The sequence below is a fragment of the Tursiops truncatus genome, chromosome 10 (assembly GCF_011762595.2).
Source record: "Tursiops truncatus isolate mTurTru1 chromosome 10, mTurTru1.mat.Y, whole genome shotgun sequence".
NCBI classification, from domain to species: Eukaryota; Metazoa; Chordata; class Mammalia; order Artiodactyla; family Delphinidae; genus Tursiops; species Tursiops truncatus.
The window spans coordinates 39,237,944-39,252,491 of NC_047043.1; the positions used below are offsets into that span (position 1 = coordinate 39,237,944).

Here is a 14,548-nt window from a genome sequence, read left to right on the forward strand (position 1 = left end):
GGTCCTCCCCCCCAACCCCCAGCCTGGTGCCGGCTCCTGGAAAGAGCAGGGAGGGCTTGTTTCCGTGTCCACTCTGCCCTAGTTAGCAGGGGAGTATCAAAAATTAATCTCAAGATCTCACTGCCTTTGCCCCTTGCCGGAGTGCAGGCTGCCTTTTCTCTGGCTCCTGGGAGCTCTGTTTCTTTCCTGGCTGTGCAGCTTCTGGCCTCCCTCTGTCCTCTGCTCTGCTTCTCTTCCACTGTCTCCCTGCTGCCTCTCAGCCCAACCCCAGGCATGTAGCTTTGCCTTCCCAGCGGGCTTCTGCTCCCCGCCAGTCCTGGAGTCAAGCTCTGGGGGCTTCTGCCTCAGTACCGCCCCCCCTTCTGCTCCCCCAACCTCTCTTTCCCTGCCTGAGCTTTGCTCCTGAAAGGGAGGCTTATAATGGGAACTCGCTCAGGAAAGATGAAGCCTGCCCTGCAGCCCTGCCCCCCAGCCCCCCAGCCCACAGGGCAGAGAGAGTCTCTAGCCGCCTGTCCAAGTTTCTCTTGGCTCCTTGGAAAAACGAGCACCACAAGGATAGCAAAAATCACCCTTAAATGAAAGCTGATGACTCCCGTCGAAATGTTTTATAATTAACCTCACCGTTTAGCAATCTCGTGGCAGCAGTGAGGCATAAATATATGTGTACACACGTATATTAAATAAATTGGGGAATGCGGTGCATAATGCCATTATCTGGACCCCATTCAATTAAGGTAGATATTATCTGCAGTAATTGGGAAATGCCAGCCCATAATGACAGCCGTGCCATTTCGGCTCGAGCCATGCTGATGAGCAAGCTGTAGTGTCTCCCGAAGCCTCCCTCTTCTCCTGGAGAAAGCCCTGGCCGCCCAGGGGCTGTGATGACGCCTTGGGGAGCTCAGCTGCCTGGCGGTCCCAGGCTGGGCCACCTGCATCGGGACCAGGAGGTTTGAGTCCTCCCTGGGTCCCCCACACTCAACCCTCACAGCCATCCCTCTGTCCCTCAGGGGGACAGACTAGTCTCTGGACCCGTGTTCTGGCTGGGCTGTGACTTCTAGTAACACTTCATCGCTACAGGGTTATTTCTAGATTTGAATATAGAAATAAAGATTGGGGACTTGACCTGGATTCTTAAGTTTTTGGCCGGTGATCGCTTCTCAGATGTCACGGCCCCTTCTTTGTGCCTGGCCTCAGGGTGCCTTAGGGTGGGAAGTCTCCCCCACAGCTGTGGTTCTGTTCGTGGCTGTGCAAGGCAGTAGGGTTTGGACATGGACTCCCTAAGCCAGTGGGCCCCAGGTTTCCAGGGCAGTGCCGGGGTTCAGTGGGGGGGACAGGAAGAAGGAGGAGAGAGGAAGAAACAGCATTAGCAGGAAGCCCACATTAGCAACAGCTGCAAACAAAGGCACTTGCCCGCTTGGATGTTGTGCTGGAAAACTGGATGGTCCTGGCAAGTGGGGGTGGGGTGAGTTGGGGCCAGAAGGAGAGGCCTGGGGGTCTGCATGGGGGCTGCTGGTTGGAGGAGACCTTGAGCAAGCGTGAGCTTGGTGGCTGGCCCCCTGGCTCTGGGAGAAGGGGAAGGTCAAGGCTGGGCATTTTCTGAGCTGAATTGGTGGGACCCAGTGCCAATGAGATGTGCTTTCTTTGCCTTGCAACTGATGGGAGCTGCTGTGGCCTTAGCAGGTGGCTGCCTTTGAGCCTCTGGTTTCTCTAGTCCCGAGTCCCTGTCTGCTGTGCTCACAGTGGGCCCTCCTTTCTCCATCCACACCATGGCCCACAAGGTCCTGCTTGATCTTATGCTTGGAGCCCGTTCTGACCTCCTCTCCTGCCTCTCTCCCTTCCCACTGCCCTCCAGTCATGCTGACCTCCTTGCTGTTCCTTGAACAATGAATGCTAATCATATGCCCACCCCAGGGCCTTTGCACTTGCCGTTCTCTCTACCTGGGATGTTTTTCTCCCAGACACATGGCTCGTGCCTTTACTGTTTTTAATCTCTGCTCTAATGCCACCTCCTCTGAGAACCCTTCCCTGACTGTCTTTTTCTGAAAAAGCTCCTCTGGGTCATTCCCTTTCTCCTTACCTGCCTTGTGTGTCTTCATAGCCCCTTGATCCCCTGAAGTGCCACCCATCTGTGTGTAGATGTATTTATTGTCTCTCCTGCGCCACTCCCCCACTGGGATGTTGGCTTCCCAGGGCAGGTGTTTGTGTCTGTTTTCACTTCCAGCGTTTCCCCAGTGCTCAGAACGGAGTCTGGCACACGGCAGGAGCTCAGCACGTATTCGGATGGCACATTGAATAACTGAATGGTCATGGATTATATTCCATGCCTGCCCACACAAGAGGGTTGTAAGAATTCAGGGCAAGGTCTGAGCCCCACTCCGGGAACCTGGAATGCTGCTGCAGACCCCCACTCCCTGCCCTGGGCTCCACACTGGTGAGGGTGGTGCTGTGCTGGCTCTGGGCAGGGACCTGGCTTTGTCTGGTTGTTGACTGAGAATTTCCTGCATTCTGAGCCTTGGGCTGGGCACTGGGACACCGAGATGAGGGCGGTGCTGTGCACCCAGGCCCTTAACGTGCTCCGAGGCTTATCAGTGCCCAATAACAACACACAGAGAGAGGCCTTATGGCACTGACTGTGGAGGAAGGAGGTAACAGGAACTAGAATCATCAGGGCAGGCTTCCTGGAAGAAGAAGTATCTCAGTTGCTCACTTGAAGGGTAAGCCTCACAGGGAGGAGGCTGGAGGGAATCCAAGGGTCAGGGAAGCATGGGCAACTGGTTTGTTTCCCCCTTCTTAGTTTCCGTTGGCATGAAGCTCAGGAATTATGTCCTCCATCCCTTCCTTCGTTCCTTCCACACGCATTTCTCAGTACCCACCGCATGCCCAGCACAGAGCCAGTCACTTCTGAACCAGGTCCTTGTTTTGGAACAGGGAGAGGATGGGTTTTGAAGTGAGGTCTGGGGTTTCTGAACTTGAGAGGTTCCTGATCAGGCCAGGGAGCTGGAACAGCTCAGGGAATTGAAGGGAAGGGGGCATGGGGTCCAGACCCCCACTCTTCCCTCCTTCTTGCTCTTAGAACATGGCTCGGGCTGGGTCAGTGCCTGGAGCAGGGCTACTCTTCCTATTATTCTAGAACTAGATTACCTGGGAGAGAAGGGTGGAAAGACCCCAGGGATCATTGTCACTTCCACAGACCCCAGTGGGGGATGCCAGGCACCGTGCAAGCTGGGATGCAGAGATATCAAGATGAGGATGACGTGATCCCCTCAGGTTGTGGTCCAGGTGGGGAGAGGGTTGTGCTGCTGGGGTTTGAGGGAGATAATTTGTTACCCCCTTTCCTTAGGGACCCAAATCATACAGGTGGAGGTTTGTTGCTGGTGCAGCTGGGGTGGAGCGGGCTTCTGATGACCTGCTTCCTGGGTTAGGCTTTGTCCATTTGAAAGGAGACTGTCTAGCAAACCTCACTTCTGCCCAGCCAGCGCAAGTCCCCGGGGTCAGGAGAGAGGGGGGCCTTAGAGGTGACCTGCAGTCCCAAGGGGGTGAGGGTGGTGTAGGAAAGGAGGGAAGAGGCCTCAGGTTCTCCCTCACTGTCCCCTTTGGGGAGTGGAGCTGCCAGCCCCTCCTTCCGTGGAAATGTGAGATGTGGGTGATGAGGCGTCTGAACAGCTCAGAGGGTTCAAACCCCACTCCACTCCTCCATTCACAGTCCCTGAGTTCTCCCAGCACCTGGGCTGGGCTGGGCCCAGCAGAGGTCAAGGTGAAGAGAGCTGAAGTAGGTGCTGGAGGAAACTGGGGCAGGCAGAGGGGAAGGGCCACCATAGGTCCGGAGGCCTGGCTCAGGAATGTGAGGAGGGTGTGCTGGGGACCCCAGGCAGGCGGGGAGTCCTTTCTGGACCTGGCTTTCCTCGTTCCACCCGCTCAGCCCTAGGGGCTGGCCTGCTGGCCTGCAGAGGAGTCAGGAGGCTGAGCGTCCCCTCGGAGGGCTGGAGGGGGGACTGAGCCGCTCTGGTTGTGGCCCCCACCCCTGGAAGCAAAGTGCAGGGTCCCTCCCTCCGACTCTGCCCTTTATTTCGTGTTTGGGAGAATTCTATTTCTTTAGCTTTTGGAGAAGAAAAAGCAGCTCAGTGAAAACTAAATTGGAGCTTATTAAGTCACAGTAGCTCTCTTCTGGTTGTTGTTTTGTGGTTTGTGGTTCTTTATGGCCCAGGCCCTGGCTGGAGAGGGAAGGGTTGAGGTCAGGCAGGAGAAAAGCCTGGAATCCTGCTTGTTAAGACTTGGAAGGGGTCACTGAGGTAGGTTTGGCCAGTTCCTCGGGCGTCTGAGAGACCCTCAGGTGGTGGGGCTGGCTGGGCTAAGGGAGGGGTGAACTACAGCTCTCCCCCCAGCCTCCCCTCCCCCATCCCCTTTCACTGAGGAGAATGTTCTGGAAAATGCCATTGGCCAGTGAACTATTGCTCTACCCTGTGCTCCTCATCCCTTCCTGCCTAGTTCTGTCCTCCCTGGAGAAAGGATCTAGCAGGGACAGCAGGGGGAAGTGAGTAAGGGGTTCTCCCTGGAGAAAGGATCTAGCAGGGACAGCAGAGGGAAGTGAGTAAGGGGCTGAGGAGGGAGGTGGGAAAGGGAGACTGAGGACGGGAGAGGAGACCCATCTGGGGGTGGGTGGCCATCGTGGTGATTTCACCTCGGGCGGGACCCCCCCAACTGTCCCAGTTTGAGCTTTCCTGGCTGTTTTGGACCTGGGGGAGTGGTCTGAGGGCTCCCAGCACCCCCCCAGCTCCCCCCTCCCCTGCAGGTGGAGGTGCCCCGTGGGGGAGGGAGGATCAGCCGGGCTCCCCCTGTCCGCCCCACCCCCAGCCTCTGCTCTCCTGGCTCCTTTCACTCCCAGGTATTTTTACTTTTCCCTGGTGCCTGTTATGCTGATCAAAGGAAGGAGGGGAGGTTGAAAGAGGCGGTGGTTTGCCCAGCTCTTGGAGAAGCTCGGAAAAGGCAGGCCTGGTAGGTCTGAGGGCTGGAGGGGACTCGCTGCAGGCAGGCTGGGACCCAGTCCAATGGAGAGAGGCCTTGCTGGTGTCTGAGCAGCTTGGGGCAGGGCCCGGGGCCTTGCGGTCGTGATTCTTATCTTGCAAGTATTTGCCTTTCTCCTCACTGAGGCCTCCTTCCCCTGTGTAGCCTCTGTCCTTGCCCTGCCTATGGTGTGTGTGTGTCTGTGTGTGTCTGTGTGCGGGCACTGATCAGCCCAGAGGTGCTCAGGCTTCAAGAGAAGCCAGTGTTGAGCCCTCACGAAGGATCTGGAAGCCTTTGCAGGGCCTGACTGTCAGAAGCTGCTGTGCATTGGTTTCCCAGCCTGAGTCTGCCCTGTTGCAGCCTCGGCTCACCACCTTGTCCTGATGCCAGAAATCCCTCCATTTGAAATTGAAGAAAACCAAGCCTGACTTCCTAGGATGTGGGAACTGGGCAGGGCCTGAGAGACCCTCGGGGCCAGCGTGGTGGGGTGGTCAGGGCCCGGGCGGCCTGCTCAAGCTCCGTGTCCCTGGGCTGTGTCACTGTTTGACGTTTGGTGCCTCAGCTTCGTCATCTGTGTGATGGGGATAAAAATCCCACCTGGCTCATAGGGATGTGAGTGTCACCTGAGAAGCACCTGCGTGGTGGCTGGCACACAGTGCTATGTTGTCCTTCGCTGTTATTTCTCCATGGGGCACAATTGGCGTTTGGACAAGACAGTGTTTCATTGTGCGGGCTGTCTTGCCCATGCCATCTCTGACCCTGCCTGGATGCAAGCTAGTAGGTGACTCTCATCATTGTGACAACTGAAATGCTCCCACAGGGACAGGATGGCCTCCAGACTGGGTCTTATTCCAGCCCATCCATTTTACAGATGTTGAAACTGAGGACTCCCTAGGGGACAGGTGTGGCCTCCAGCAGGGCAGCAGCAGGACTGCAGGGTGGTCTGAGGCTTCTGCTGTTTCTCTTCTGAATCCCCTAGAACTGGCCTCAGCAGCTAGTATCCCCCATCCCCTCACTCTCCATGGCCCCCTGGGAGAGAGATCTGATAACTCACTCACACAAAGGGGTGAGTGCTGATGAGGGGTCCACACAGGTGTAGCTGCCCCGCTCTTGTATTTTAACAGCTCTTAAGCCTTCCCCAAAGCACTACACCAGCCCTAGGTCACTGAGTCCTGGCTTCCCGCCAGCTTCCCCAGGCTCTCTCAGTGTGACTGGGGCTGGCTTTGAGCCCTCACCCGCCTTGACTTGCTGTTTGACTTCGGCAGAGTTATGTGGTCCCTCTGGGCTACTGGTTCACCTGCAGAGGGGGCTGAGGAGAATTAAGAGCCATACTCTTTGCCTCTGAGGAGCTAAACGGAGGAGGGAGCATTCTGATGCGGGGTTAAGATGTGAGGTGAGGGTTTAGAAGAAACCCGGGAGCTGAGGTTGGGTCCTGGGGTGTGCCCCCTCTCCTCCTCTACCCCTTGTGCAGACCTGGAGCAGTCAGGGCCTCTGTGGGGTGGGGGATGGGTGGTTCTGAGACCACCACTTGGTCTTGATAGAGGGACCATATTTCCAGGGACACCTCCCAACCCAAACACAAGCTCTTCTTCCAAATGGCTAGGGAAACTGAGGCACAGAACGGGTGAGTGGCTGCTGGTCTTCATTTGACAAACCCATGGGGAAGGGGGCCTTGGGATCGCCCCCTAGCCAAGCCCTGGCTCAGCTTTCCGCCTTTCTCCCTGGGGCCTCCTGAGTCGAGGGCAGGGAGGTTGCTGGTGGTAAGGGAAGGCTGGGCCCACACAAGGAAGTCCTGGGGAAATTAGCCCAAATTAGCCATGAGAATGAGGAAGAGCTGGTACTCCCTCCTCCACCCTTGCAGATAAATATTTAATCACAACAACAATAATAACGACCGTCATCATAACGTGCACTAGCTCAGGCCAGAACCCAAGCCCCACTCGCAGAGGGAGGAAGTGGGGAAGAGAGAAGGAGCAAAGGAAACTAAGAGAGAAAGACCCTTAGAGAGGGGGAGGGGAGGGGAGGGGAGGGGAGGGAGGCCCAGCAAGAGAAAATGAGCCTCAGTTGGGTTGACCGCCCGCCCGCCCCCCTCCCCCACCACCCCCCAGCCGGGGCAGAGCAGCTGGGGTGGAAATGGGAGGGTCCACCTAGCCCTCCCCAGTTCAGCAGGAGAACCCCAAAGCCCCGGCAGCCCCAGCTTCTCCCTGGCCTTCAGGCTGAGCAGCTCTCAGCCAGACTTCTTCTCCTGGGCCTCGTTGGCTTTCCTTGTCTCTGAGTCCTCAAGGAGCCCAAGTGTGTCTGGTTCCAGAGCTGGGAGCCAGAAAGCTGGGTTCCAGGCAGCGTTCTGCTGCTTGCCCGCTGTGTGACTCGGGTCAGGTGCTCTCCTGCTCTGGGCCTTGGTTTCCTCGTCTCTGAAATGAGCTGTGCCCTGTGGGACCGGTTTCTGCCTGCTCCTTCCTGTGGGTGAGTGTTGAGAGGGGCCTCTCCTCTGCCCAAGCCTCCCAGGCTGTTGCCTGGGGAGAGAGCTCTCTGAGGCCTCGGGTCTGATGGTAGTGGGCACAGGCCTTAAGAAATCTTCAGACACCACCCAATTTCTGCCTCAAATTCTCCCATTTGGACCAAAGTTGAGCAGCAGCTGGGAGGAAACCAAGCTCGGGAGATTTGTGGAGTCTTTGGCTATAACCTCCAGCATCTCCTGCTCTCAGGCTCCTGATGAGAGATCCGAATTGCTAACGTCTTCTTTGGGCTTCTCCTTGATTCTCTCTCTCTCTCTCTCTTTAAGGTTGGTAAGAGGAGAGCATTGGAGCTGTTTTCCCCTTGATGCCAAGACCTGCCAAGCTAGGAGCACTCTCCTCCTTTCACAGTCACCCACCAAGAACAGGCCTGCAGGACGTGGGGACCAAGCCCAGAGCTTTGCTGCACCCCAGGCACTCCCTGCCGTCTGGGAGCATGGCCTGTGCCCGTAACTGAGCGTTGCCTGCGGGGCGAGGAACACCAGCATGGTTCAGCCTGTTGGCTGCCATCAGCCGCCCTGCTGCTGAAGCTGCACTGGAGAGACTTGTGGGGGCTGCTCTGCCCCTGCTCCCCCAGGCTGTGGGCCAGGGGCCCACACGGCTAGGAGGGAGGCCTGCCATTCATGGGTCTCTAGGGATTTCCGAGATGCCTGGGAAGAGGGGCTGGGGCTGGTGGTGGGCCCGGCTGCTCCTTTGCCTGCTCCTCAGCCTGTCTGGGCCCTGGGTGCCTTCCTCCCTGGGGAAGCCCAAAGGCCACCCTCAAATGAATTCCATCCGCATAGATGGTGACATCACTCTGGGAGGCCTGTTCCCGGTGCACGGCCGGGGCTCAGAGGGCAAGGCCTGCGGAGAACTCAAGAAGGAAAAGGGCATCCACCGCCTGGAGGCCATGCTCTTTGCTCTAGATCGCATTAACAATGACCCGGACCTGCTGCCCAACATCACGTTGGGCGCCCGCATACTGGACACCTGCTCCAGGGACACCCATGCCCTGGAGCAGTCGCTGACCTTTGTGCAGGCGCTCATTGAGAAGGATGGCACGGAGGTCCGCTGTGGCAGCGGCGGCCCGCCCATCATCACTAAACCTGAGCGCGTGGTGGGTGTCATCGGTGCTTCAGGGAGTTCGGTCTCCATCATGGTGGCCAACATCCTTCGTCTCTTCAAGGTTAGTGCCTGCCCAGCTCCTTTCTCTTCTTCTCCTCCTGAATCCGAGGGAGAGAGTGTGTTTCCCAGCTCCCCGAGCAATCTCTGAGAATTTGGGGCTGACCTGTGGTGAGGAGGGACCCAGCTCCGTGGTGCTGACCATGGTGCTGAAACAGCACCTGCTGCAGGCAGCTCCTTGATCGACTCTGCTCCTCTGCGGGGAATTCTGAACCGGGAGGGGAAAGGAAGTACTGGCGAACAACAGAAGGGAGGAGGAGATGGGCAGACAGAAATATAAAAAACCCAGACAGATGGACGAATAGAAATTTAGGTAGATAGAAAGGTAGACAGATTAAAAGATAAACATAGAATGGGAATGGGAATGTTGGAGATTGCCAGGGAGAAAAAGCAAGACTTTTGTTTTGACATTGTTTTTCAATAATTGCAATTGCCAAGAAAGATCTGTTTTTCTCCCGGGTAGCTGAGAAAGCCCCGCATGGCCCTTCCGCTCCACCTCAGGATTATAGTTAGAAGATGTGTCCTGATTTTTTGGATGAGGTGTTGGCTACCGCAGTGAACGGAGATGAGGACGGGAAAAGGCCTGGAGGAGCGGGCAGTCCCTGTTTCTGGTGCCCTTGGCCCTGAGCTTAGCCTCCCTGGCTCATTACCTTCCTTCTGCCCCTCTTCCTTGCACACCTTTCTCCCCTTCCTTCTGGAATCCCTCCCTGCCCCCTCCTTGCCGCCTCCCTTCCTCTCTTCCTGGGGCAGGAGCTGCTGATTTGCAATTCAATTGGAGCCAAGTGCTTCGCTAAGCTGCTAAAACTACTGAAAGCTACTGGGTAGAGAGAAAAACATTACAAGCATTTTACCAATAATTATGTGCCTGCTTCTCTCTGGGAGCCTCCTCGTTTGCTGTGTGTGCGTGTGTGTGTGTGTGTGTGTGTGTGTGTGTGTGTGTGAGAGAGAGAGAGAGAGAGAGACAGAGAGAGAGAGAGAGACAGAGAGAGAGATACAGAGAGAGACAGAAAGACAGAGAGAGAGGGAGAGAGAAGAGGGTGAGGGAGGAGGAAGATGGCACAAATGGAGCCTCTGGGTCCCTTCTTCACTCTGGTGTTAGATTCTTGGCCTCTGGAATTGGCCCCTTGCCTCCTCAAAGGCTCCAGAGTTAGGGAGTGGACAGAGAGAGGCTGTTTGGCCTCATGCAGGATGGGAAGCGCTGAGGCTGGAGCCGTCTCTCCTGGACCCTTTCTGGAACACGTTTGCCCAATCCCATGATGCATCAGTACTTGGGGGGCATTTCTGGGGGCCGGGGTAGAAGTGGGGATGAACGGTGCGAATGTCTCTGTGTTGGCTGTGAGGGTAGGTGGGAAAGAAAGGTGGTTGAGTTGTCCTGTCACAGCAGGGGTGGGGTTGGAACTTTGCCATAGGCTGGTCTGGGCCACGTGTGCTCTGCAGTCCTTGCCTTGGGGCCTTCTTCCTGTAGTGTTGGTTTTGCTTGATGATCCAGATGAAAACATTATTTTAATTTAAAAACAAATGGATGCATTCTGAAGGATGCAAAATCACGCCGAAGCCGGAGACTTGAAGGAGACTTTGCCTTTGTAGCGGGCAATTTGAACAACTGCTGGGGAGCAGTGTTGCTTGTGGACATTCGTTGGTGGGATGGTTGGGGAATGGGAAACTGGTCCAGTCCCTCCACCTGCCCAATTCTGCAGTGAGGAGTAGAGACCCAGAGGGGAGGGGGAGCAAGGCTCTGTGGTCCCAGGGCCTAGTGATGGCTTCGGTGAGCTGTGTCACCAATTCAGCCTGCCTTCCCTGGGCTTGGGAGGTGAGGCGACCTGGGTCATCCTGACTGAGTGGGGCACAGCCCCCTAGCCTTTGAGAAGACCAGACTACAGGTGGGGCTGCTGCAGTGTCCTTTTCTGAGCTTTGTATTAAACACCTTGGTGAGTCTGTGTCTTTTAAAAAGTGTTTTATAAAGATGATAAAACAACGTGATTGGGCCCTTGGGGCTATGACATTGGTAAGGGTCCTTCCCCACCATGTCCTAGAGGGGAACCAGTACGCACTTTATAGGGAGGTGGAAAAGATCAAAGGAGCTGAGAGGTGTCACCAGACACATGGCCAAGGCTCTAAGAAAGGTCGCTGTCAGCATGAGGCCTTGAAGCGGGTTCTTGGAAGCCCCACACAGCAGTGGGCTGTGACTGCTGTGCTGACCTCTCCCAGGATGGGGAAGGTCGCTGGTGGGGTGAGGGGGTCTGGGGCCAAAGGGCCTCACCAGCCGAGGGCTCTTCAGCTGCCCATCTGGTCACATATGAATGTGGCGTGGCCTGGGTTTTGTCCTGCCCCGAGAGCAAGATGGGACTGGGAGGTAGAGGCCTAGGGAGGGGAGAAGGAAGGGGGACGGAAGGGGCCTGTTGGGAAAGGAAAGGGGACGGGCGGTGGGGGAGATGGGGAGAGAGGCAGAAGGAGACAGCTGGCTATGGTCCGAAGTCCCTGGGTCCCTTTTAAGAGCGTTAATGTTCCAGGCTGGCGACAAGAGGGCTCCTCAATAATTAAACTGGTAGAAATGAGAGGCTGGGCCAGAAACTGAAAAGCCATTTACAGAGACAAAAAGGTTGAACTTTGAGGAGGGAGGTCAGGTGCAGAGCTTCAGGCAGGGAAGGATGAGGGAGGGGCATCTTGGGGGCCAGGGGAGCTGCGGTGTCAGGTGTCTGTTTCAAAGGGCATTGCTGCGCCCCAGCCCCGCTCCCTGCCAAGGCTATTAGTGGGGTCTGCTGGGAACTTCCCCCAGAGGCTGTGATTACAGCTCTTTTTCCTCTGTGAGGTGGATTTCCTGTGCAAAGCTTAGAGAGGAGCTCTGGGTTTGGGGGCACGTGGGGTAATTTCCTGCCTGGAGAATGCTGATGGGGTTCTGTCAAGGCCAGGGTATGAGCAAAACTCACACCTGCCAGAGCTGGGAGGGGCCAACTTCCTGTCGTACAGTTGTGGAAACTGAGCCCTGATTAAGGGACGGGCCAGGGCTGGGAGTCAGGTCCCAGCTCCCAGAACTGACTCCTTCCAGACTGCCTGCCCAAAGCAACTGGGTTGGAAGTGGGGCCTCAAACCCAGGCCGTCATTAGGGATCAGAAGCCCTGACTTCGGGAAGTTGTGGGTCTGACAGCTCATATCCTTTACTCCCCTGTTCCCACCCACTCCTTCATCTTCATTTTGGCTCCATTCTCCTAATCAAGGGAATATTGATGGAGCTAAAGAATACTTTTCAGAGGAGAGCCTAACGCAGAGGATGTGACCTCTACAATGCTGTGTCGTGGGGACAGCCCAGGTTCTGAAGCCAGTCAGATCTGAGTTTGAATCGCTGTGCCACCAGAGTTACCTCACCATATCCACCATATCTACTCACCATACCAGTCACTTCCACCATAGTATGAACGAGTCAGTAATATCTTTTCCTGAGAGCAGTTATTGTTGGGGGGAAAAAGAACATAGTAAGTGCCCTGGAAGGAAACAGTTTTCCAATCCTTGACCTGTAAGAGCTCAGAAGGATCCAGAAATCATTGCATTGAGTCCCTCATTAATTTTGCAGTGGAGAAAAAACAACAACAACAACAAAAACTGAGGCTTGAAGATGGGAATGTGGCCTAGCATGGTGGGTAAGCATCTGGAGACTGGAGCCAGACAGCTTTCGCCACCTTGGCAAATCGTTTAGCCTGTTTGTGCGTCGGTTTCCTCCTTTGTAAAAAGGGGATGACAGTGGTCTCCTAGGCCTGGTGTGGGAATTAAGGGTTAATGTCCAGAAAAGGCCTAGCCTGGTGCCTGGCACACAGTCAGCCTGCAGAAAATGTCATTGCACAGCTTGTAGCTGGGCCTTAAGTCAGCATGAGAGGCTCCGTTGATGTGGAAGAGGCTGGGCCGGGTGGGCAGGGACAGATGGTGACCTTTGAGGCTGATCCTGGAGAGGACCGACCATCTGCTGGGCCTCAGGTGTCTCCCTGTGGTGTGGAGACTGAGTGGCCAACTTAACTTGCAGGTAATGAGGGTTTTCTGGCCGTCACCACAGTGGGGTTTGAGCACTAAGACTGGGGTGGAGTGGAGAGAGGGCAGGAAGGGGCAGGTGGGAGAGGGGATGCCAGCCAGCAGGTGGAGGGCAGGTGCCCAGCTTCCTAGGAGAGGCCGGGCCAGGGACACTGGTGGGCGACATTGGCTCTCTGTGCCACGTCAGCCTGGCCTGTGAGGGCTTGTCCCTCGCGGGGCTGTGAGTGCTGGTAAGGGTCTGTGGTGCCTTTTAGAGAAAGCTGCCTGCCAGGTGCTTGGCTTGTCTGCCCCTCAGTGCCAGGCCCAGGGCTCCTGGGGAACCTCTGTGGCTCAGCTGATACCCCATGTTCTGCTTGAAAGTGTTTTCACTGCACAACCAGGAGGAACTTTCAAGAGGGTCCACCCACTCTCACACAGCCTGCCTGTCCTTGAAGACAGCTCTGTGCTTGCAGCGCCCAGGCCAAGAGACGTGGTGGCATTTTTGACCTCTGCCTTTCTACCATCTGCAGATCCTGCAGGCTCTCCTTTAGGACACGTCCTCGTGCTGGAGTCTCCTCAACCCCCACCTTGTGCGCTCTCACCCGGATCCGGCAGAAACCTCTCTCCTCTCCCTGCTTCCAGACAGGCCTTTCCACAGCCCAGCCTTTGCTCAGCTAACAGAGCGACCTTGCTAAAAGCCAAATCCAACCTGCTCCCCACCCTGCTTAAACTTGTTCTTGACTTTGCATTGCTCTTAGATTAAAACGCAAACTTCCAAAATGCTTGCCAGTCTGACAGGCCCTGTGCTACCTGGTGCTCTGACCACATCGTTTTGCCTCTCCTGGGTGCACTCCATACCAGTCCTACTGTTTTCTTTATGTTCCTTGAAGACACTGTGCTGTTTGCCCACCACAGGGCCTTTGCACCTGCTGTCCCGTCTCTATTGGAATGTTCTCCTCCTACTCCTTGAGGCTGCATCCTTCTCATTCAACCTAAAGTTTAAGCGGACGCTCTTCAGAGAACCACCCTCCATCCCCCAGTTATTCTATATTATTTTCCCATCTTCCCCTTCATGACCCTCACCACAGTTTGTAGTCATGTCCGTATTTCTTTGTTTGTTTTCATGTTTCTCTTGGCTTCCCCTCTGGGCTGCTGCCTGTTTTTGTACGGCCCATGAGCTGAGAATGGTCTCCGTGTTTTAAATGGTTGAAAAAAAATTAAAAGCAATATGTCATGACACAGGAAAATTATATGAAATTCAAATTTCAGTGTCTGTAAAGTTTTATGGGAGCGCAGCCATGCCTGTTCATTTACATATTGTCTAGCACTGCTCTTGAGCTATGCCCTTGGAATTAAGTAGATGAGACAGAGACCATCAGCTGACCCCTGCTGGCCTCTAAGTTGCGCCTGTAGGATCCCAACAGATGCCAGGTCCATGGGGGGCCCTCAGGAAATCATGGCTGAAGGGACTCACGGAGAGTGAGCCATTTGCAGCCCCCATGTCTCCCCAAACTCTGCAATGACAGCAGGGGGGCCCCCGTCTGCAGAGCCTGCATGAGCTCCTGGCTGTGGGGATAAGTGTAGGTAAGCTCACTTTACCATGGGGTCCAGCCACTGGCCACCAGTGCCCACCACTTTGGTGACCCCTGGGCCACCTGTTTCCTCCTCCCAAATACCTCCAGCCCCTTGCCGACTTACGGAATTCTTTTCGCTTAATGCTTTGTTCCCCGTTAAAGGGTATCCCCATGTCCCACTATTGGCTGTTGTTAGAGATTTGTCCCAAGAAGGCTCACTCAGTGCATGTTCGGGGGTGAATGAGGGACCCTCCTGAAGAGGTCGTTGGGGTAGAATAATCGCAGCATTTACATGGCATGTGT

The 14,548-nt window shown here is 55.6% G+C and overlaps 1 protein-coding gene across 2 annotated transcripts in view; it reads left to right on the forward strand.

Annotated features, from left to right (window-relative positions):
* Positions 1-8,160: 8,160 nt before the first annotated feature.
* The window catches only part of GRM4 (glutamate metabotropic receptor 4), a 98,383-nt gene continuing 91,995 nt past the window's right edge, over positions 8,161-14,548 (forward strand). For both annotated transcript variants that reach the window (XM_033863693.2, XM_033863694.2), the window contains exon 1: positions 8,161-8,679. In XM_033863693.2, the coding sequence (XP_033719584.1) occupies positions 8,161-8,679 (519 nt within the window). The remainder of the gene's footprint in view (positions 8,680-14,548) is intronic.